Below are 22,230 nucleotides of genomic sequence, written 5' to 3' on the forward strand. Positions count from 1 at the left end.
AGAATTTCTCTTAACTTTAAGGCACAATGCCCAACACACACACTTTCTAATTCTCAACAGCTATAACAGAACTCAGGCTTTGAACAAAAACAGAGCTGTAGCTTCACAAATCTACCTACATATTCTTAGCACATTTGTGCCTTAAGTTCAGACACTTTCAGGCCACAGATTCATTTTGTAAAAAAAATATTCAGTTGATCTCACTATAAAGTAGGGATGTTCCTTAGAGAAATTTGTAACTTTCACCACTCCCACTGGATTTTGCTGTCTCTGTGTATTGCTGTTTTCACTTCCTTTTTAATTCTGTATTGCAGGCTGTAAATAACACAACATTGCTGAGCAGTCAATTACCTTCTTTTACCAAGTTCAAAGTCAGCTGAGATAAGATGGGTATCTCATGACACCATATCATGATAATGCCTAACATTGGTATTATGGGTCTCTTCAAGGTGGCTGTATTACACTGTTTTTACTGAGGCATTTCATAAAACATACAGGGGTAGTTCACAGTCCTTAGATCAGTCACTCAGCTTAATTGATAAGCACAAACCTTTGCTACAATTCTACAAGCTTACCCTGGCAGATTTGAACAAGTCCGGCGATGATGATGGCGATAAGAGCAGCGACTTTAGCATAAGTAAATATATCCTGCACACGTGTGCCCCACTTAACATAGGCACAATTTATAAATGTTAAAAGACCTAGGGAAGGAAGAAAAAGGAAAAATTAGAAGACTATTTGAGCAATGCTCAGTTTAACTCACTTTTCAAAGCTTTTAATTGTCATCTAAATATGCACTGACTTGTTATACTATTATTTAGGTTAAACTAAGCCAAATACACTGGGTACTGAAAACACACTGGTTCCAACAGTTGGAAACAGTTTTAAACACTGTTTCAACAGACAGAAGGAAGTACCTTCCTGTTCTCTGCCCATTTTCCTAATGTTACCCCTCATCAGCTGTACTCTGCAACTACCCTGAAACTAAAGAAACTGCTACATGAAATGATTAATTTCAATGTACCAATATTGTTGTAATAAATGCAAGATTATCTAGAAATTCCTTTGGGCAAACATTAAAAGAGTGTTTGAAAAGGTTTCTTTATGCTTCATTGTTAGGTTGAGTTCAACATCCATGGAGTAGCTGCAATGCTAAATATGCTTACAGGTGATTCAATACTCTTTTACAGTTCTACTGAATTATATTATGGAGAACATATTGATTTTACAAGGGCATGTACTGGGAGGACAAGGGGTAATGGCTTTAACCAGAAAGAAGGTAGATTAGATTAGATTGGATTGGATTAGACTAGGTGTCATCAGGAAATGGTTCCATGTGAGGGCCATGAAGCACTGGCACAGGTTGCCCAGAGAGGCTGGGGGTGCCCCATTCCTGCAAGTGTTCAAGGCCAGATTAGATGGGGCTTGGAGGAACCTGTGGGAGTGGGAGGTGTCCCTGCCCATGGCAGGGAGGTGGCACGAGATGATCTTCAAGGTCCTTTCCAACCTAAACCATTCTGTGGCTCTAAAGGGCGTGTGCCTTACAGCTAGTCTGCATTTTTACAAACTGGTAGGAAGTAATGAGTATTCTGAATGCCTTTAGTCCTCTATCCCAAAATAAATTAGTCAGACCTATTTCACAAGATTGCAATGAAACTTGAAATGAGACTTTCAGATCTCACAAATATTTTGTAGTTGCTGACTAAACTTACTCACATGATCAGCTTCCCCAAGACAGTTCTCATGACTCTCAACATTTTGCTTATGCATTCATTACCTTTCTCTGGAGTGGAGAGCCAGACAACCTTTGCCTGAACTCCTACTAAATAGGATTCAGTATCTTCAGTATTCTTTATTTAACAAAATCCTAATTTGGTACATATTTTTCTTAGCTAAATGATTACTACATAATTGAAACTTCTGTATTGGAAACTGTGTTTCTCCCAAATCTCAGTTTTCTCTCTAGCTAGTGAAAAAATGTTTATATACTACTGTACTTTTTATCTCCATAGAATCTTCTTGTACCATGTATTTTAAATATGCATATAAATAAAAACTAAACTTGATTGTTTCAGGAGTAAGGTAGCAGTAAATAAAAATTATATAAAAAGATGTGATATATTATTTCCTTTCCCATAATCCAAGAATACCATGATACCATTGAGATAAAAATGACCTTAGCACAGCTACCAAATTGAAAACAGTAACTTTTAGAAGCTACAAAAAGACAGGTAATGATCAGATAAGTACAGCATTAGTATGTTACACAGTCTGGACAAGCTGGATGAGCTTCAACTGAGTGTGGCAAGATGACGGGGAAAAACAACCCAGTCGTATCAAATTTCAAAAGTCAGGACTGCTGCAGCTCCCAAAGAGCCTTCAGGAAAAAAAAAAACCAACTCTGCTCAGTCTCTGCTCTTCAGTATTAGGGTCTGGAGTATTTGCTTGCTGGATTTATTTCTGCCATATTTTTTAAAGCAACTTTCATTGGGATTAATTATTGAGTTAGGGCTTGGTTTCTACTTCAGTTGAAATGATACTCTGATACCTTATAAGGGAAAAAAAAGAAAGGTTATCAATATTCTGAATAAGCAACACCTCTCTTTTGCTAAAAATACTGTTTTCTTCAATTTAATTATTGTTTAGCCACCTAAAGTTTCTGAGAACTGTCAAGTTTAGTTCTGTAGCACCAGATGACACCCCACTGCCAAAATGATTGTCAAAGTGAAGCTGTATAACACAAAGACTGTTCTCACACTAGCTCCAGTATTGCTATTACTAAAATTTAAAAAACCCAACAAACAAAACTAAAAGTAAACCCCACAACAAACCCACCCAGTCGCACATACAATCTGTACCTAACCTAACTTCCACTCCCAGCAGCTTCATTATAAAGGGATTAATCATATCCAGAGCTAGGGATGTGACAAACAACCTCAGCAGTGCCAAGAGAGGGAGAAGTCTAAGCTTTAACAGCTAAATGAAGCCGTAGAGCAGGGGTGAGTCTTAGCACTGACACTCAGAGCAAGGCAGAACAAGCATTTAAACCATAAAACAGACTGTTAAAGTAAATTGTTCCACCTGCCTGAGAGTGATCCTGCTGTCATGTGTCTCCACTAAAAAAAGAGGTGTTAAATCCTCTTGATTAGCAGCATATGTAGAGGACATCAAAGTGTTTGTCTATACCTACTATATAATAATTTTAATTTAATCACTTTGTCTTAATTTATTGCTTTTTAACCAACTCCTTTTTATAAGGGCTAACAGCCCTCAGAGTGAGGGGATACCTTAAATGGAAGAGGAGATTCTCCCACACTCCTTCATTTGTGCCAAGACACCTTGGGACAATACCTGCTTAAGGAATGTGAACATGACATGACAGGCCTTTCACTCATTTGGAAGAAGGAGGGAACAGAACTGATTAAACTGACAGATTTCCTGGAAAAAGTTTGTGATTATTTCCCCCCCCCCTACCTGGTTCTCAATTAATGCTTCCACAGCAGTAAAAAATAACAAAAATGGAAGGGAAGCTGCAATCATCATAACCAATTACAAAGGTCAAATATCCAAAGTACAAATGCTCTGTCATTTCCCTTTCCTTATCCTTTATAGACAATTTGAACATTAGAACTCTTCCATAGGAAGCCTCAAACAGGAACCAGCTAGAAGCAGCACATATCCTTGCAGCATATTGTTGGCAGTAAGAGAGTCCAAGTTCTGCGTTAGCATTTTGATACAAAATCGTGTCAAAAGCCTCCAGAGCACACAGCAATGGATCAGTACATCACAAAGCATTGTCCTACAGACTTGCTGAAATACACTTTTCACTGTTTACTGGAAATGTAAAATATGTACATAAACACTTTTAATAGGAAACACCTAAAATTAAATAAGACACACAATTCAAACATACAGTTTCATTATTTTGATACAGCAGAACAGTGTGGGCAGCTGTTCCTCTATATTGACTAACTATATGAATACAAATATTTCAATTTTATGTACATACAAAATTTCCACTTTTCAAAACAGCTTTACCACACATACTGCTCTACTGATCATACAGTTAAACCCAAGTATAAAGAATAATCTTGAATGAACGATTTTTTTGAAACCAGAGTAGTAACTGAACCATGTAACCATTGAGAAATTATTGCAAACCAAAATACATCAGAATTTATAGCATAAGAGCCATTCTACAATAGCTCTTAAGACCACACCAAGAGTACCCCAAGGTCTGATTTAAAATATCTCTCTCAAGAGAAAACAATTTTTACCCCCGTTTTTGCCAGGTAAGTAAGCTTGGAAGAGTTCAACACCTTGTTCTTCTTCCAAATGAGAAAATGGTCCATCACTGACTGAACACCTGCAGGTTTCTCAGGCTGGAATTGTTCTTTTCCCCACTGTAACTCCAACCATTGCACATCCATTATGTACCAACTCTGAGTGTGGGTAAGATGTTTTAATAAAACACCTTTAACAAAACATGGATAAAAACTTACCAGAGTAAATTTCAATAAATACTTACATTCACAAGCAGCTGCTATGAGACGACAAGCCACATATGGAGGGTCACAAGAAGGGAAGAAAGGCTGGACTATGTAGTTAGCAAAGGTGATGGCAATGATTGCCTGACTAGTTGGTTCAACAATCAGGAGTGAGGTCCACAAACGAATAAAAGCAATGAAGCTCCCAAAAGACTCCAAGATATATGCATAGCTGGCTCCTGACTTAGTAATAGTGGTTCCAAGCTCAGCATAGCAGAGAGCTCCAAAGACTGAAAATATCCCTCCAACTGCCCAAATTATTAAAGACAATCCATAAGATTTGCTGTAGATGAGAACTCCTTTGGGCGAGACAAAGATACCTGAACCAATCATGTTGCCTACTATGAGGCTTATCCCATTTATTAAAGATATTTCTTTCTTCAGTTGCAATGTATTTTGGTCTCCGTCCTGTTTTCGACTTCGATCTGTCCTTTTTGATTTATTGACGGGGCTGTATTCAGCCAGTGAAGTTTGTGATTTTGTATAATCTGTCCTTTCTGCCATTGTGGTAAGACTGTGAATTCTCCACGACTCCAAATCACAATCTAAAACAAAATATAGACAGCTGAAATAATTTTTTTTTTTATCCCAGGACTTTCTTGCAAAATCTTCTTTCCACCTTTTTACCCTATGACTTACAAATATAAATTAAGATATTTCCTTTTGTTGCTTCATGTTTGGTTCTTTTTACACAAAGTCAAATTCATGCACAGTTAAACAGCAGAACCAATTCAGACAAGCCAAGAGACAAATTCCTATATAACTTAGAATGAAAGAGGAACTGCTACCAAAACTGCTACAAACAAACAAAACTGCAGGAAGGACAGAATTAAAGGTCTCCTATCTTGAGAAGATCAGAAGAAAGACCAGAAAGAACAAGAGTGAGATGTTATAGATCAGGAAGCCCCACAAGACCAAAATGGAAGTTGTAAGCACGAGCACAGATGTATTGCAATACCAAAACTACCAGTCCAAGCCCTGTGCTTACACAGGTAATTTATGAATGATCTAGCAACATGTTATCAATTGCTGAGGGCCACAGGCACAGCTCCTCACTCCACTGCGCCCTTGATGCAAGCCTTGACCTCTGACTGACACCAAGCTCTTCCCTCCCTCTGCAAACTCTTTATCCAGATCTCACTGCCTCATCACTCACTTATCTAAAAGTACAGACTGTGCATAGAAACCCACAATCCAAATTCCTCCATTTGCAGTTGTATTTAACAGTATCTAAGGACACAGAAATTAGCTTTTTTCCTCTGCTTCAGAACTGACTGACTGGAAAAGAGCCCCCTTCTTCTGAAGTCTCCAGAAAATGCTCCCATGCCTTCCAAAAGCAAGTTACTGCTAATAAAATCTCTCAGCTCAAGAAGACATTGATAATTCTGAATAAGACCCATTTTACACAAAATCACTAGCTTATTAGTTGCATAAAAAACCAGGCCCTGCATATCTACCAGAATTATTTTCATAACTATTCGTTTGTCCTGTCCCTGATTAAACCTTTAGTGTATACTTCAGCTATTTACTATAGAATAGGAAAAAAAATGAAAATCTGGGTCAATTAGAATAAATCTGGGTCAATTAGCAGCTAATCTAGTGTGGTGTGGATTTTATGCTTCTTTGGGGGTAACACTAATTTTACAAAAGGTTTTCTAAATGCAACAATAAACTTGTCAACTGTGACAACAAAAAAACCTGAATATGGGAATTTTTAAAGGTCAACATGCAGTCACCCAAACTACATGTGCATCTAGTAACATATGAACATACAAGCTCTTGCAGGCACACCTTTTTTGAGAGAATACTCCTCCTCTATCATAAAGCCAATACCTGTATACTAAAGCACAGAGAATCTGACCAGACATCCCTGAACTAGAATGAAGATGTGAAAATTACAAAGGTTCTTTTCAATCAATTAAAGAAGTAACTTCTACTAAAATGGAGTACAAATTTTTTATTGAGAAATATTACATCATTCATCTCCAACTCATCAATCTTTAGAGACTGTGTTCTTTTAAATAATGCAGAGTGAGACCCTCAATCTGTTTAGTTGATTTATTATCTGTTTAGTCTGGTTTATTTTCCCCTCAGTACTCCACATAAACATTTTAAAGATGTTTAATTACTAAATACAGATTTTATCATTAATATGAGTCAACATCAAATATCACAGATACATCAGAAGACATCAAATTTCACACTTATAATCAAACAAATTTTTTTCAAACTTCTAGAAACTAATCACTGCCATTTCAGAACTTAAAAGCTTGAGTATTATAATGAGGCATCCCCAACAAAATTAACTAGAAGAGAGGCATCCCCACAGTTTCTATGGATAAGCGTCAGCAAGACTGCAAAGGAAAAGCAAAGTAAATTGTTCACAGCAGTTGTTACCTGTTTCTCTTGTTATTTATTCTTCCATCTGCCTTGTGCCAAATTCAACTGCAACCACTGCCTGACTTTGCGTTAGTGGTGTAGTAGAGCAAAGTTTTCAAAAATATATGTGCTCTATAAATTCACAAGATTGTTTGCTTCACAAGAGGAAGTTATTATCTGTAAATGCATATAATCATTAAGCAATTATAGATATCATGCAGTCATCAGAAAGTTCTGCAAAACAGCAGAACAAGTAATCAAAGCAGATGTTTTCATGACTAATTTGGCTGTAAGAAGTGGATTTAAAAAAGCATCAAATCCCATCAAACCTGGTGTGTTAATTTATAGCCAGTTTTGCACAAAGAGTAACCATGATTGATTTACCTCATGGTCTGGAGTTCAGAGGTGCATTTAATTACCTGCAACTGCAGATTCAGTCACCCTTCAAAATGCATCCACCTCAACCAGCAGCACGTGACTGCAGCTCTATACAGTTTTGCTACCCATGACTTTGACTGTTTCTTGCCCTGCTATCTCCATCGGGAAAGAACAATCACAGTATCTCTCAACCAAGACTCTTTTCTCCCAATTTTGTCTCTTTTGTTATTCCCAATTTCGGGAATCTGCTAACAACTAGGATTTGCCTGAAGGTGTGTACAACAGCTCAATAGAGATTTGATACTTCATTCTCCTCTCTAGTCTTGTTTGTTTACTATGCCTTTTAAAGCCTTCAGGGCAGAATTGCTTGTTTGCCTTACCACCACCTCGGACAAAATCAAAACTGTTGGCAGGTTTTTTCTCTCAAGTACTTCACTTAATTTTAAGTGGAATTAGAATCTGCAACTTTGACCACTTGGAATAAACTTACCAAGAAAGAGGGAAAGCAGAGACTAGAGAAAACTGAAGCTATGTCAGAGAAAAAACACATGTATCAAAATCCATTATTCTGTCCCAAGATCATTATTTCAGTGGAAACAGAAAAGAGGCTTGGAGGAGGAGAGCCAGAGACAAATAGTATACATTTTCTAACATACAATCATCCTAATATACAGCAGCTAAAAATACTTTCAGAACAATCTCCAGCAGGAGACCACAGGAGTGCTAATGCAGGGCTCTGCCTCCACACAAGCTAACCCACAGGGATTTCCTCATCGCTCACCCTTGTGCAACACAGTGTCTCCAACTCTTTTTTTTTTTTTTTTTTTTTTTTTTTGCTGATCACTGCAGCTGTGAGGAATCTTTTTGCTGATATATGTAGATTTTATTTTTTTTTTTTTTACTGAAATGACTGCTGTTGGTATAGAAAGCTATGGTATGAAACCAGGGCAGAGTGACCTGAAACTAGGATGGCTTCACTGTTTCACCAAAAATGTATCTTCTGGTGAGGCCTATCACACTGCAGCCAGGTACCAGAGGAGCTGATGAAGGTTAACATGCAATTAGCAATGTACTAACACTGCATTACAGGGTGGGCCTCCTTTAAGGGGAGGGAAAGAGGAACCATCTGCCAAGATCCCCTTTCTCCCACTGAGCAGAAGACCCGTCAGTTGTTTTACCTGGGATGAACCTGCAAGTGATTTCATGACCAAGGTGAAGTACCAAACTGCTAAAAGCTTACTGTGTTTGCTGTGCTTTTATACAATACCTGCTCATTAGCAAAGATTTCTGGTGCTCTTGCTTCTGTCTTCCTCAGCTCTTGATTGCATAAAACAACTCCCATAGTAACACAGCTTTACATTGGCTGTTCACATATACCAGATGTAAGACTACTATTTCTGAACACAATGACTGGCCCCATGAGCAATATTCAGGATTGCTCTCTATACAGGGAAACAGCATCAAAGCCTTCAGGGAGTTAAGCTCCAACAGAGCAAACGCTTATTCATTGCACTGTATATATTTAGGCACCTCACAGTCTGAACATTTACATGGGAAAGGCTTAGAGTTTGTCTAGGACATGCTTTTCTTTTTCTGCTGAGAGAAGAATCACTGCCCTGCCATATATACACTTAGCAGACAGGAAGCCCATGCAACAAAAACAATTCCCACTGTAAAGATTTGTTCAACCAAGTATTTTGTGCTTGCATATACAAACACACCATCTTTAGCACAATAAAAAAGAAATCCTACCAATAAACTTTTGATCAAATAGAATTGGTTGTAACATCCTTAAAAAAAAAAAAAAGACAAGGTATGTTTATCATGTAAAAAAGTATGAAAGAGAAGTTACTATGACAGTCTTTTCCCTTGATAGTTTATCATTATGGTAATTAAGTAATATTTTCGTATTTTTAATTATTTTCATATTTCCAAGGAAAAAAACACAGGTAAGCTCACAACAGGGACTTTGATCAGTCTTGATTTAGGCTGGGAGTGCACGAGGCTGGTGCAGTGAGAGGAAGATCTGGTGACATTTATACGATAAGCCACAGGTAAAGACAGAAGGAAGGAACAATCATAGAGTTTGTTAAAGTAATTCACCTTATTTTTCATGCTGGAGCAGAAAAGTGGAAACCTCTTCAAAGGAGGAAAAATAACGCCAAAAGGCACACGCTACACCCATGTGTACTCTTTAGGTGGCACCTGATCAGATTGTAATTAATACCCTCCGTTTAAAAACACATAAAACAACCAAAATCACTACTGAACGTCAGCAAGAAAAGGTGTGCTAGCTCTCTGCACCCACCACCAAAGGCACTACAGGAACACGTGGCTTGACAAAGCCACCCTCGAGTCGCCATAAGCGTGACCCCAGGGCTGTGGCCGCCGGCCCGAGGGCTCCCGCAGGAGCGGGGGCATTTCCCGAGGTGTCATCGCCACTCTCGGAGGCCGCTCCGCTCCCCACAAGCAGTGGTGACCCTCTTTCTCCTCATGAAATAAGCGAGGTTCACACAGCCCCGGGAAGGAAGTAGCTGCAGGCACCCGCCTCAGGCGGGGGCTGTCAGAGTCGGGGCGCCCTTTAAGGACGATAGAGAAACACACACGGCATTCATCTGGCTACCACCGCACACTTCGGCAGCCCGGACCGCCAAAGCCGCCGCCCCAGATGCTCCGCAGGGCAGGCAATGCCGCCGCAGCCCCTGCACTGAGGCCGCTCCCTGCCCGCTTTCCCTCAAGGTCAAGGGAGATGAAGGAAAGGGGAAAGCTAAAACCTCGCCCGGGGCGTGCCGGCCGGAACCGCGTTACCTCCGCTCCCGCGGAGCTGTCTCGGGATGCTCCCCGCCCGTTGCCACCGACACGCGATGGCGGCCCCTCAACCCCGCCCCCCCACTCCGGCATCGCCGCCGCGCCGCCCCGCCGCCCCGGCCCCGCCGCCTCCGTCACCGCCTCCTTTCCCGGCCGAAATCCGCCCACCGGCCCCGCGGGGGTTGCGCGGCACCCTCCGGCACCCGCTGGTGCGCAGGGAAGTGTTTGCCGGGCCGGAGCTCCCCCCCGCCCCGCGGAGTTCGCGTCGGCCCCTCCGCTACCGGTGGGTGAGGGGAGCCGCGACCGCCTCCCCAGCCGCAGCCGGAGCGGGGGACCAGGCTCCCCCTTCCCCGCGGGGGCAGGATGGAGAGGAGCCCTAGCGCTGACGGTACGGCACTGCCAGCCGGGCCGGGGGCCCTGCCCTCGCACCGCGCTCCCTGAGGGCCCCGGGCCGCACAAAGTTACATCCACATGAGTTACACCTCCTGGAACACCCTCAGGCTCGAGACTGAGGGGCCTGAGAGGCTGGGAACCCTACAATCTGGTGATATTTTGGGTTTCTACCCATAGGTCCTATGCACCAGTCATAGACGATATGAAATGAAAATAGAACGGTAGCATTGGTGTGTTCCAGCCTCCAAGAGAGGCATAGCTACTACACCCAAAATTTGGCTTTGTTAAAATAGTAATGGACTTCCCAGAATCGTGATTAAAAGTGACCAGTGGTCCCTGATTATAATAGTAAGGAATTGGCCATTCAGCAGATTTATCTGGGGTGTAATGAAAGCTTTCTTGTCTTCCACTAGCAGATTAATAGTTTTACCCTAAGCCAGGGAACCCCAGGCCGCAGCCCCCTCTTAATGTTCTTTCACTGCCTTTTTACTGCTGCCTGCAAGGCAAAGGGATAGATGGTTCAGTGCCTGGAAGGACAACAGGGTTCAGGAGCCAGGGTAGTTTCACTCTACATAATTTAATTACTCCTCCCTTCCCTGGGCCACGGTTATTATCTGTCATCTGACACAGATAAGTAAGACATGACGTTTTTCAAGAGGGTAAAAAATCTTAGGGGCAAATAAAAATTAAAAGGCTGTAAAAGAAAAGGGAAAGGTGAACCATGCACTCACTGTCATACCCATAAATGCGCTAGTAAATGCAATAGTGGAGCCCAATTTTATTGCCACAAGGCTTACATTTCTGATTTCCATTCTGCTTCTTCTCTCAAAGTTTGTGTGTTTTATCAAGGAGTTGTTTTCCTTCGTTGTCACAATCAAGCTACCAAGCAACTGCTGCACTCATCTAGATCTCCAGATATTCATTACACTGTGTTTGGATAAAAAAGAATTAAGAAAGTTGTTTATGGGGTTTTTTTTGTTAAAAGTTTGCTTTTTAAGTGCACACAAAGAAGATAATTAGACTTTATTTCTAAACTATATATAGCACCATAGCAAAACAAACTCTCATTTGCAGGAGCCTGATCTTCTCAGCTCTTTAATTATGTTTGTCTCAACTCTTTGTTTGGCTTTTGTCAAATACAAGCTATTCTAAATCTATTACCTGCTGAGGCTACTGACAGTGTTGCAAAGCAACAAACAAAACCAGTCTGCTGCCTTCTGGGAGCTTAACAGCCCTGATAGGCGACTTCTTTGTTTTTAAGCCACTTATACAGCACTGATAGAAGATAAAAACATAGATGACATCCCCAGAATATAATCAAATCCTTACAATATGAAACTGATTGTTGTTACAAAGATAACATGTAGCAGAAAACAGACATTAGATGGTAATAGTGCTTAGTGATTCTACAAATGTGCTGGTGCCCTGTGTTCTGTAGTGCAGGATTTTCAGGTAGATGGGTGTTTGCAACAGTCTCACACCTTAATCAAAAGGTGGATTGAGTGTGAATGTAAAAGTGCAGCTGATTTCAGTTGTTGGTAGGCTGCATTTTAAGCTCTCCCATGATTGAATCTTCTGTAGACAGCATTGACTCCTCGAAAAAATGGACTCATAAAATGTGAGCTAATTATAAAATTGCCTTTAGAAACAAGAAATATATGAGAACAGACAAGGCATAGGAAACAAATTATTAGGCATATGCTGGAAGTATAGAGAATGACATTTTACCTTAGAACTTTGAAAAATATTTATTAGAAAAAGTGCCCATTTGAGGGTTTCAAAATAGAAGTTCACTACCTGGATTATGAGAACTTAAAACACCACAGAGATTGGTATGAGAGATCCAAGTTAGGACAGCACCATAAGGCTAGACAATGCTTCTGAAATGTTTGCATGTGAGCAGAAGCAAACCTCAGAATAATCATGCAGGTAGATATTTTTGTTCATTTTGGTAAGGTTCATATTTTATAAATTACTTTTTCCATTTTACTATGGAAGCAAAATGTAAGTCTGGACTCCTTTATTTCTTCTCTTGTTACAGATTACATAAATTGTGTGGCTCTTTCCTGATGCTCCATAAATGGCCACTGGTAAGTTATGTTTATACAGGAGTGTGTATTGTCTAAGTGCTAGACAAAAAACAGCTAAAAAAGATTTTGTTTCCACTAGGGTTTTATCTGATACTAATTTAATGAAGTTAAGATCTTATCTCCTTCAGTTAATGAGAACAAAGTCAGACTTAGTTTGGTTAAGTCTGTGAGTTTTGCCCTATCTGCTTTTTTGTGTCTGGCTAATATTGCCACTAGATACATCTTAGAAAATGTAATTCAATTCAAAAAGCTTGAAGAATAAACCAATTAAATACCCCTGAACAAACCAAATTGAAATAGCATCAGATTATGGGAAACCAAATCCACACGATATTCATTAAATGGGTTTAGAACATGAAACAAAACCAAGGTAAAAATTGCTATTAAATCTGAGTGAATTTTAAACCTTATACATCAGCTTTGTGCTTGTTCACATGGTCATTCTGGTGAGTTTAAGCATATCCTCACAGCATAAGTCCCCCAGGAATGTGTTGCTCATGCACTTAATTAATGGAAGAATGAGCATGCACTGAGCTCCTTAAGGGTCAGCACTGAAGGGGTGCAGTGTAAATGTAAGCAGTACTCATTGCAGCTTGGAGCTTATGATGGAAATATTGCTTCCAGCCATGAGTTTGATGGTTTGTGCTGGTTCCCTTAGAAATTCTACCATACAGAGTGAGTCCTGGGACCACTTTGATGTTTGCTTTGAAATGTACATTCTGTTGACACAGGAGTTATTCACAGGCATCATAAAATTATTCAGGACAGTAAATCTGGGAGTTTAGCCAGATCCCAGCAAATGACAATTTTTATAAGCACTTAAAAGCAGACATGATTTTTTGTTAGTTTTTCAACCTTAATGATTTCAAACAACAAACAGTATCAACCATGTATTTCAGGAAACAGAATCAGTTCAAACACAAATGTAACTGCACCTGTTTCTTTTCTTTGGCTAAAGCTGAGTGACTTTGTTTACAAAAACAAATTCATTGATCGTTTGCCCTTTGTTTTTACCTTCATCTTTCTATCACACAAATTTCTGCAGGAAGTGGTTTAAGCAGGTTTGAGAGCGACTATAAGCACCAAAGTGCTATGCAATTAAAGAAAAAGGTCTAAATTTAGCTTTCTATATTTACCTTCCCCTGCTCCTAGCTCCATGTCTCCTCCTACTCCAGCGGCCTTCAGCATTTGACCGGTGCTGGGACTTGCCCAGCCCCCTCTATAAGGCAGTTCTGCTCACTAAGCTGGCAGAAAACAATACTTTTATGAAGGTTGGTTTTTCACCATCAAAATCACATAAGTACATACATGGAGTAAGCTAGGAGCAGAGGAGGAGGTAGTAGAAAATATCCCTTTAAGGAACAGAAACGGTGGGATGTCTCTGTCTTTTCCAACTGCATTTATTTAATACTCTGAAGATTAACATTAGTCCTTCTTTTATAGAAAACTTAGTTTCTATATACTAAAGTTTTTAAAAACAGATTTTAAAATGAGTTTTGACATCCCATCTTTTAATTTTATTTGTCCTATCTGGTTCTGTTGCCTTTCAGGTGCCTTTTTCTTTTCACTGCCTTATCTACTCTCACCAAGTTTATTATTTGTTTACACATATCTTTGTTGCACATTATTGCAAGCTGGTTTTGTTCAGTGCTGTCCATGCTGCAATGCAGAAGTGGGAATAGATGTCTTCTAAAACATGGACAAGTTTTCAAATGTTAACTTTGCTAGGAGGGCAAAAAAACACCAGCAAAAATATGTCCATCTTCAGGTAAACTTCAAAGGTCTCTAGGACTTTTTTATCACTATTTTGATTAATGCCATAAACTTTGTATTTTAATTTTACATTTCTCTTGATCATGTAATCTTCTCTATTAAAAGGGGAATGAGCAGCACATAAAATTTTTCCCAGTCAATTTTGGGAGTTTATTTGGAAAAAATAGTCCCTTGAACATAATACTTGTTTTAAAACAGATGGTTTGTGTTTAATGTTTTAGACAATTAAATCATTCAGCTTTGAGACCCTATCCTTTGACTATCTATGTTGAATTACTTCAGGAGCATCTGGCTATTTATTAATGAGAATGAATGAATCACAGTTCTTTGTTTTCCTGGAAAACGACATGGGAGTCAGAATCATTGTTTCACAAGTCTTATAACACTGCAGGGATTTTTTAATATTATGCTCTTTGTCCATGTCTAATTTGAAGGCTATTAAAAGTAATTATGTATAAAAACAAACTAAGGAGGGTTTGTAGCTGTAAAAAATAGCATCTTAAGGATAAGTATTTTTTTCTTGTTTCAGGTCCCAAATTAGCATGTGGGTACTATGATTGAAGAATATGAAGCCCTTAGTTTGTAACTGAGTTCAACAGCATTTAAATAAATTTCTTCTGGATGAGGCAGTTTAAAGACATCTGTTGGGTTGGGTTGTTCTTTTATCTTAAGTAACTCTGGCCTTCTAATGCAACTGCTCAGACTTTCTTCAAAACAGTAAAGTTCCTCTCTGTTATAGATTCCCCTGTATTATTGTCAGTCCTTTGTTGATATACTTGTGGTACCTGTCTCTCTCTCTCTCTCTCTGATTAAAAGCAGGAGTATTCTGAGATTCTGATTCTACTCAGCAGTAGTTGCATTGACACTCTGTTTGCAAGCAGCTGGTTACTAGAGGCTGAAGCCAATGTCATCATTTTGTTTGTATTATCATGCTGAGTCCAAACTTTGCCATTTAAATACAACCAGATGTTCCTTAGCAGAGCCATTTTGAATGCAGAATATTATAGTCCAACCCCATCAGTGCTGATCCCACTCTTCAATTGTTGCTTGTAGTGCACTCCTGTTACTTTTCTCTTAATTACTGAATTACCTTGAAACATTTGTACAATACAAATAAATTTGGACCTTTAATAAAAGTTCTCTGCTATTTTATTTAGAGACCTTATAATAACACAATAGTTTACAGTGTAGGAACAGTTGTTGGATGAACAGAAGTCAGGACAGCCTTTATTCCCTAAACTTTCAGACTTCTGGGGGATTCTGTAGTTGTACTTGATCCAAAAGTAAAGTTTTCCAAAAAATAATCTCAAAGACCTCTCTGTATAGATTCTGCACAGTGTGTGCTAATCAAATATGCCAATGCATGTTGATCTCATACATTTTGCCTCTAAGGGGAACGGTCTAGTGTGTGCATGTGGTAAGAGTGACAAATAAATTCTAATTAGCAAGCTTTGTAAAAGAAGGAAACCATGTTGTTTCACAAAATAAGATCAGAATACCTTTGAAGTTTTCACTCAAGTTCTTGCCCAAAGAACTCCATGTTCCATGAGCAAGATTTTCAGAATGTCTCACTATTTAAAAGTACACCTTAAGAACTGAGAGGTATAATATCTTAATGCTAAAAGAACCTTTAGGAGTAGGGATTTATTGCCAGTCCATTTGCCTTTGCAGTAAATAGGATAGCCCTATTAATGGGTTTATTAGTCTTTTGTCTGCCAGCATAGTTGTTCCAATTTCAAATCCATTCTTTGCTATTCTTAGAAGGCATCCAGCCCTAAAATTAAAATTCTGGTTGACTTTGCTAACTTTTCAGAAATTATTTCTCAGCAGGCTATTTGTGAGTGTTTTGCACTTTGCTCCTTTGTTCCCCACTTGGCTCTTGATTACTTGGTGTGTACAGTGTCCCACGGAGCAAATAATAGTGGACTAATTAAGAACTACCAAGAGTTTCTCAAGTTATGCAAGATCCCCAGAACTATGAAAAGCCTTTTCAGATTCCCAGTCACATACTGTGAAGTGCCATAAATCAAACTTTTGAAAACACTGAAAGCTGTGCTTTGGACACTTACAGGTATACTTTAGTTCCAGAAGAAAGTTCTTTTGTTAAAGTTTACTGCTAGATTTTTTAGTACTTTTTTTTTCTCAGCTGAAATCCCACAGGCTATGAACATTCTGAATACCAGAAACGTTGATTTAATGACACATGATCACTTATTGGTGACATTGGTGAAATTTTAGTCTTTATTTTTACATGAGTCTGGAAGACTAAGTGAGGTGAGAGCAAACACTTGTGCTTTACTGTTAGAGCTTAGGCAGGAGGATAAAGGAAATTAAACCTCGTGTGTCATATTACACTCTGGAGGTCAGGGAGTTATTTTTACCTCAGTGTCACTACCATGGGAAAATGTGGAACACCTCAGCTTAAGTGGAAACTATAGGAGATGGCCTGTAGGGTGCTCAGGCTAAACATAAACAACTCTGTATTTGTCCTTATTACAAAGGACAAATTTTATGGCTGAAGTGTTGTATCATTGGGGAAATTGTTATTTGTATTATTCTATGCTAGAATGACATGCATTGTAGTTAACCGTGAGGCTGTGTCATTAAAACAAAACCCAAATATTTAGATTAGGTGGTTGTACTGAAACAATTGGGAAGCTGCTAAATTGCATGCTGATGGAGTTAAATCCAATGTATAGCATACAGTAAAATTACAGCTGTGAAATCCTGATAATTGCCTTTTATTTTGTTCCTTAAAAAGGCTTCCTTTGTCCAATAAAAACACCTGTGATTAAATAGCCAGCTGCAAAAACAAACAAGAATAATCCTGTCTACATGCCCAAGCATATCTTGAAGTCTCAAATGCTGAGTGCACCTTTCCCTCTGCAGCTGTGTCTGTGCACAGTGACTGGGACAGTTCCTTGGCACTGGTACAAGCAGGGGAGGCCTGGCCACAGGCCAGGTGCTCCTTCTCTTGCTACTGAAGATGGACATAAAGAACACTGAACAAGAAATGACAGCTTTCACTGATGGGGTCTAATTTGGATGAAGAAGCTGACAGTTACCATAAGATTTAAACCAAAATAAATAGTCTCAGACCACCTAAGAATGCAGTGGACTTGGCAGTGTTAGGTTTATACTTAGACTCAGTGATCTTAAAGGTCTTTTCAATCTAAATGCTTCTCTGATTTTAAGAATTAATTAAATTGCTATATTGATGTGCTAGTAAATGGAATACAGGAAAACATTCTTGCTAAACACATCAAAATGCAACAGCTGAGGAGTTAAAATGCTATTATGTATCTTACAGAAAATTAAATGTAACTTGACATAATATAAAGACATAATATAAAACAGCATCCAAATCTCTCCTCTCTTGTTCACGTCATGAATTCTCTATGTAAGGGAGAGTTTTCTGTAAACAAATAAATCTGCAGGTTTGAATACCAGTACATGATCGATGCAGTGGAGAGAACAGGTTTTAGCCAGAGTTGCCAGACTGCATTTGAACCAGCCCTGCTGGAGTCAGAGCAGAAGGGAGGAGAGCAGAGCAATGCCTTGTTTTGCAGAAAGCCTCCCTGAGTTGAAAGATTTCCTTGGCTGTAAATCTTTTAGTCTCATACAGTGTTTAATAAAACCTGTCCAAGACATGCAGTCTATCAGAAAAACAACTCAATTTCTCTGTGAGGTCATACCCCTTCAGCACAAGTAACACCCTATTTTTTTTTTTTCTGTTACTTTGTTTGCATTTTGATATTGTGTGTCATAAGGGGTTCTTTTTTAATTTCCTGTGGTTTCATGTGAAAAGAGGGAAGAAAATACATGAATGTGAAGTAGCTCTCTCAGCAAACATTTAATGGACTGGACAGAAATCTTACTGGATAAAGATTGCATTTTAATAAAAATGGAAACATTTTCATTGTATTTGAGAGAAGATGACCAACCATGACCTGCTGCAAAGCAAAAAATGTAGAAGAGCCTTCTTTTCTTTTAAGAATTCATAACAACACTGTAAAGGGTGGAAATAATCTCCAGGGCTCCTTAATTCAAGTTATCTCTATTCCATTGTCCCAACAGCTGACCTGATGACAGACCCACGCCTTCACAGGTGGGTGTTAGTGGAGTGAATAGTGATTGAGTATAAATATCCATGTTATAAATATCCATGTTATTTAGCTCCAAGCAAAAACAAGTTAATCTTTCCCTTAAATCACTTCAGATGTTTATAGCTTGCATAAATAAACTGAACAGGCTGAGGGGAAAGGTTTAGTAAATCTCTGTTGTTTGCATGAATTTTGTCAACTAAAGAACTCTTGATCAGGTAAGAGAAAGTTCCATGAATATTGCTAATTTCTCTGGGTATGGGGAAGGAGCCTGTCTTCATGGTGGCCTTTAAATCCTTTTTAAGCCCCTGCTTGAAAGCCAGTCCACAAAGACAAAGCCCAAGAACAGACCAGGTACTCTATTTCCTCACTGCTTGTTCAGTGCCTCTGCTCCAGACTCTTTTGTGTGCCCTTCATCTCCTGTTTGCTAGACCAAACACACCCAATTTTATCAGCTTGTCCCTAACAATAGGTGTTGAGATACTTTGGCATGTTACCACATTTTAAGGGCTAAGTTCTTATTCTAAATTACTGCCATTTAATTCATCCTGGTTGAAGGAGTCCAGAAGTTCTTTGACTGATGCATGTCTTCTCTGAAAGAAGAAAGGTCTTTCTTAAAGCCCAGGGAAAATGGCAGTTTGAAGCTCCAGATTTCTATAATATTACTTGGCATGTATTCTTGGCAAAGAGAAATAAAGGCAGGAAATAAAATACTGATCACAAATCATATCAGCACAAGAGCTGGAAATACTGTCTAAGCTTCTGATCTACCATTTTTTGCTGGGGTTAAGCAAAATGCTTGCAATTAATTGTTCTTGCAGCTGTGCTGTGCTGAATTTAATGTTGCCCAATTAAATCATTAAGTAAGTTCTTTCCAGACCTTGTCAGGTAGTTTAATTTATGGTAGATTTACCTTCAAAATCGAGAAGGTTTGTTTAACTCAGCTGACATACCATCTGTCAAGTCAACCATGTGCTCAGCTAAGGGAATGTAGTTCCAGGCAGGCAATGAAGGAATTGCTTCTCTAGAAAAGGAACAAAATCAACTGTGCTAGGGCCTTTTGAGCAGCAGTAAAGTATTTTGCAAAGGGAGAGGGGGCAGGCCTGGCTGTGTGCAGGAAAAGAATGAAAGGGAATATAGTGCAAGGCAAGATTTCCTGAGGCATAAAAGACCCCAGCAATCCTTGAGACAATATGTATTAGTGGAGGAGAGCATAGTTAATAGCTGTATAGTTCTGAAATCAATAAATAGCAATAAAGAAATCTAAATTTCCTATGCCTGTCTTGATGATGTTTGGGTCCTTCCCTAACATACCAGGCCCACAAGTATTTATTTAGGCACTTAACCTTCCTTAAAAATCTTCACATGTGATGCTCAAGTGACTAAGCCTGGTCAAGCACAAGAATTTTACAAGGTTATGTAGGACTCAGACTTGAAACAATAAAATAAGAACCCTCGAGCTTTAGCATGTTTTCATTAGTGCTTTAGGTTTTGTGCATTTTAGACTACTTATGTGGTGTAAAATTCTTCTGTACATGTTAGCAGTCCATTAATGCATTTTTTTAAATTTTGTAGATTAGTATTTTATGAATATGCACTTGTTATCTTCCTCTGATGTTCTCTGGAACTGTTTTTAACAGGCACTGGTGAGAACATTTGGGTGGTATTTATAGCTTTGTTTGCCTTGCTCTCTACTGGAAGAACTAATCTCTTAAACATTTCATTCCAGTACCTCTGATTAATTTTCCACAAATCAACTTCAAACAAGTTCTAGTGCAGACATTCTTACACTGCAGAAACTATCTCATCTCAGATAAAAGTATGGTATAGTTAGGACAAAGGGCAAGGGACAGTCATCTTTTTGCAAATCAGCAAAAGATAGCTACCAAAAGATTGCAACCAGTTGCAATCAAGTATAAAATTTCATTTCAATACATCAGAAAAGTAAACATCTGCCTACTCTACACACCATTCCTTTAATAAATTTAAATAGCTTCACAAAATTTGTACAGCTTGTCATTTTTAATGACTATTAATTCTTTTCTGAGTAACTGCAACAGAATTTTACTAATCAGTTTATATGATCAGTCCTGAAGTGACTTGGTTTTATTATTCTCCTTGCTGTTTTCTAGAGATATCCAGGTTTCATATTTCCTTCCTGTAACTCCAGTTGCTCCTCACATTCAAGTCTTGTTTCTTCCCATAGATACTAAAGAACAGTTTGATTCTTCTATCTTTACTCCTGCTCAGTGCCATTTATTCTACATTGTTTTGTAGTATCAAGGTAACTGCAGAAAACCCAGAAATCTCAGCTAATGAACAAGCTTGGGCAGGAGCAAAATACCATAAGCTTTCAGCAGTTCGATATTTCATACCAGTGATCAACATGAGACATTTGGAACAGCTCACACTACAGGCCTTATGAGAGTATGTTTTTTTGGTAAGAAAAAATGCTGCTAGTTTCAGGTCACTGCATTTACTTTGGTAGCAAAAATCTTTGTATCAACAACAGTTTCATTTCAACAAATGTGTACCATCCCTTGAAAAATACCACACTGGAAAAGCAGACAGCTTGTGCTCCCACTGTTTTGATGCCAGTTCTTCTATTTAACAGTTAAGACTGGGCTTAGGTTTGGCATCAGATTTTATTCTCAAGTAGGCAGCTGGTTCTAGAAAAGAGCCAAAACTGTTCCTGTGTCAAAACCACAATGACAAAAATTCAGCATAGCCTGCCAGCCAGCATATCTTTCACAGGAGTGTAAACTGTCCAGTAGAACAACTAAATGGAATGAATAAGCAAAACTATTGTCAACATATTCTGATAGAGATTGCTTTTAATTGTAACAATATTTTAATTCAAGGCAGTCTCAAAGTTCAATGAAGTTATGTATAAAAAAAAAGTTTATGGTTCCAGCAGCATCATAGCTGGAAACTTTGATGTAACACATTTCTTATTTCTTAAATGTGCCCAGACAACACATCATTACTGCATTTGCAGCCAGCCAAATGACTGAATTCAATGAGAAATTTGAAACTGCAGAGAGAACAAAAGCAAATAGGGAAACAACATGGCTTTTGCTTTTGAAATACCTGTAGATGGTATAACAAGTTCTCATGTTAATCTGGTGCCATGAAGATTGAAGAAACCTCACTGGGCCTTTAAAAATATATCATTATTTTCATTATAAAGAAAGTAATCCTATTATTTCTCTTTCAAATTATGCTGGTTTTTGCTGGGATGGAGTTAATTTTCTCCATAGGAGCTAGTATGGGGCTGTATTTTGAATTTGTACTGAAAACAGTGTTGACAATTCAGGGAAGTTTTGTTATTGCTGGGCAGAGCTCACACAGAGCCAAGGCCTCTCTGCCCCTCACCCCACCAGGGAGGAGGCTGGGGGTGCACAAGGAGCTGGGGGGGGACAAGCTGGGACAAATGACCACAGCTGGCCAGAGGGATGCTCCAGACCACGTGGCATCACGCTCAGCTAGGGAAGGAGGATGGGGAGGATGTTTGGAGTGATGATATTTGTCTTCTTAAGGAACCATTTCATGGGATGGAGCTCTGCTTTCCTGGAGATGGCTGGACACCTGCCTGCCCTTGGCGAGTGGTGAATTAATCCCACATTTTCCTTTGCTTGTGTGCAGCTTTTGCTTTACCTGATAAATTGTCTGGCTCTCAACGAACACCTTTTCACACTTTACTGTTGTGTAGCATAGTTGTCTGCTGGGACAAATGTTCTTTTCAGCATCCAATGTGAG

The 22,230-nt window shown here is 39.0% G+C and overlaps 2 protein-coding genes across 10 annotated transcripts in view; one reads left to right on the forward strand and one right to left on the reverse strand.

The window, feature by feature from the left end:
* SLC7A6 (solute carrier family 7 member 6) overlaps window positions 1-10,397 on the reverse strand; it is a 26,387-nt gene extending 15,990 nt beyond the window's left edge. For 2 of the 9 annotated variants that reach the window (XM_077184843.1, XM_054640984.2), the window contains exons 1-3: window positions 9,408-10,072; window positions 4,529-5,092; window positions 576-701 (exon numbers count right to left, since the gene is read on the reverse strand). In XM_077184843.1, coding sequence (XP_077040958.1) covers window positions 576-701; window positions 4,529-5,051 — 649 coding nt within the window. In that variant the 5' untranslated portion in view covers window positions 5,052-5,092; window positions 9,408-10,072. The other 7 variants (XM_077184839.1, XM_077184838.1, XM_077184837.1 and 4 more) reach the window with 7 other exon arrangements.
* Window positions 10,027-15,439, forward strand: LOC143695069 (uncharacterized). The gene is made up of 3 exons (XM_077184844.1): window positions 10,027-10,500; window positions 12,547-12,595; window positions 14,898-15,439. Exons 1-2 carry the CDS (start codon window positions 10,054-10,056, stop codon window positions 12,553-12,555), a joined length of 456 nt encoding a protein of 151 aa, XP_077040959.1. The 5' UTR covers window positions 10,027-10,053; the 3' UTR covers window positions 12,556-12,595; window positions 14,898-15,439.
* The last annotated feature ends 6,791 nt before the right edge of the window (window positions 15,440-22,230 follow it).

Source organism: Agelaius phoeniceus, chromosome 12, assembly GCF_051311805.1.
Source record: "Agelaius phoeniceus isolate bAgePho1 chromosome 12, bAgePho1.hap1, whole genome shotgun sequence".
In the NCBI taxonomy this organism is placed as follows: Eukaryota; Metazoa; Chordata; class Aves; order Passeriformes; family Icteridae; genus Agelaius; species Agelaius phoeniceus.

Coding starts and splice junctions, on each gene's coding strand:
- LOC143695069 (XM_077184844.1), top strand. CDS start 10,054: ATGAAGGAAAGGGGAAAGCTAAAACCTCGCCCGGGGCGTGCCGGCCGG.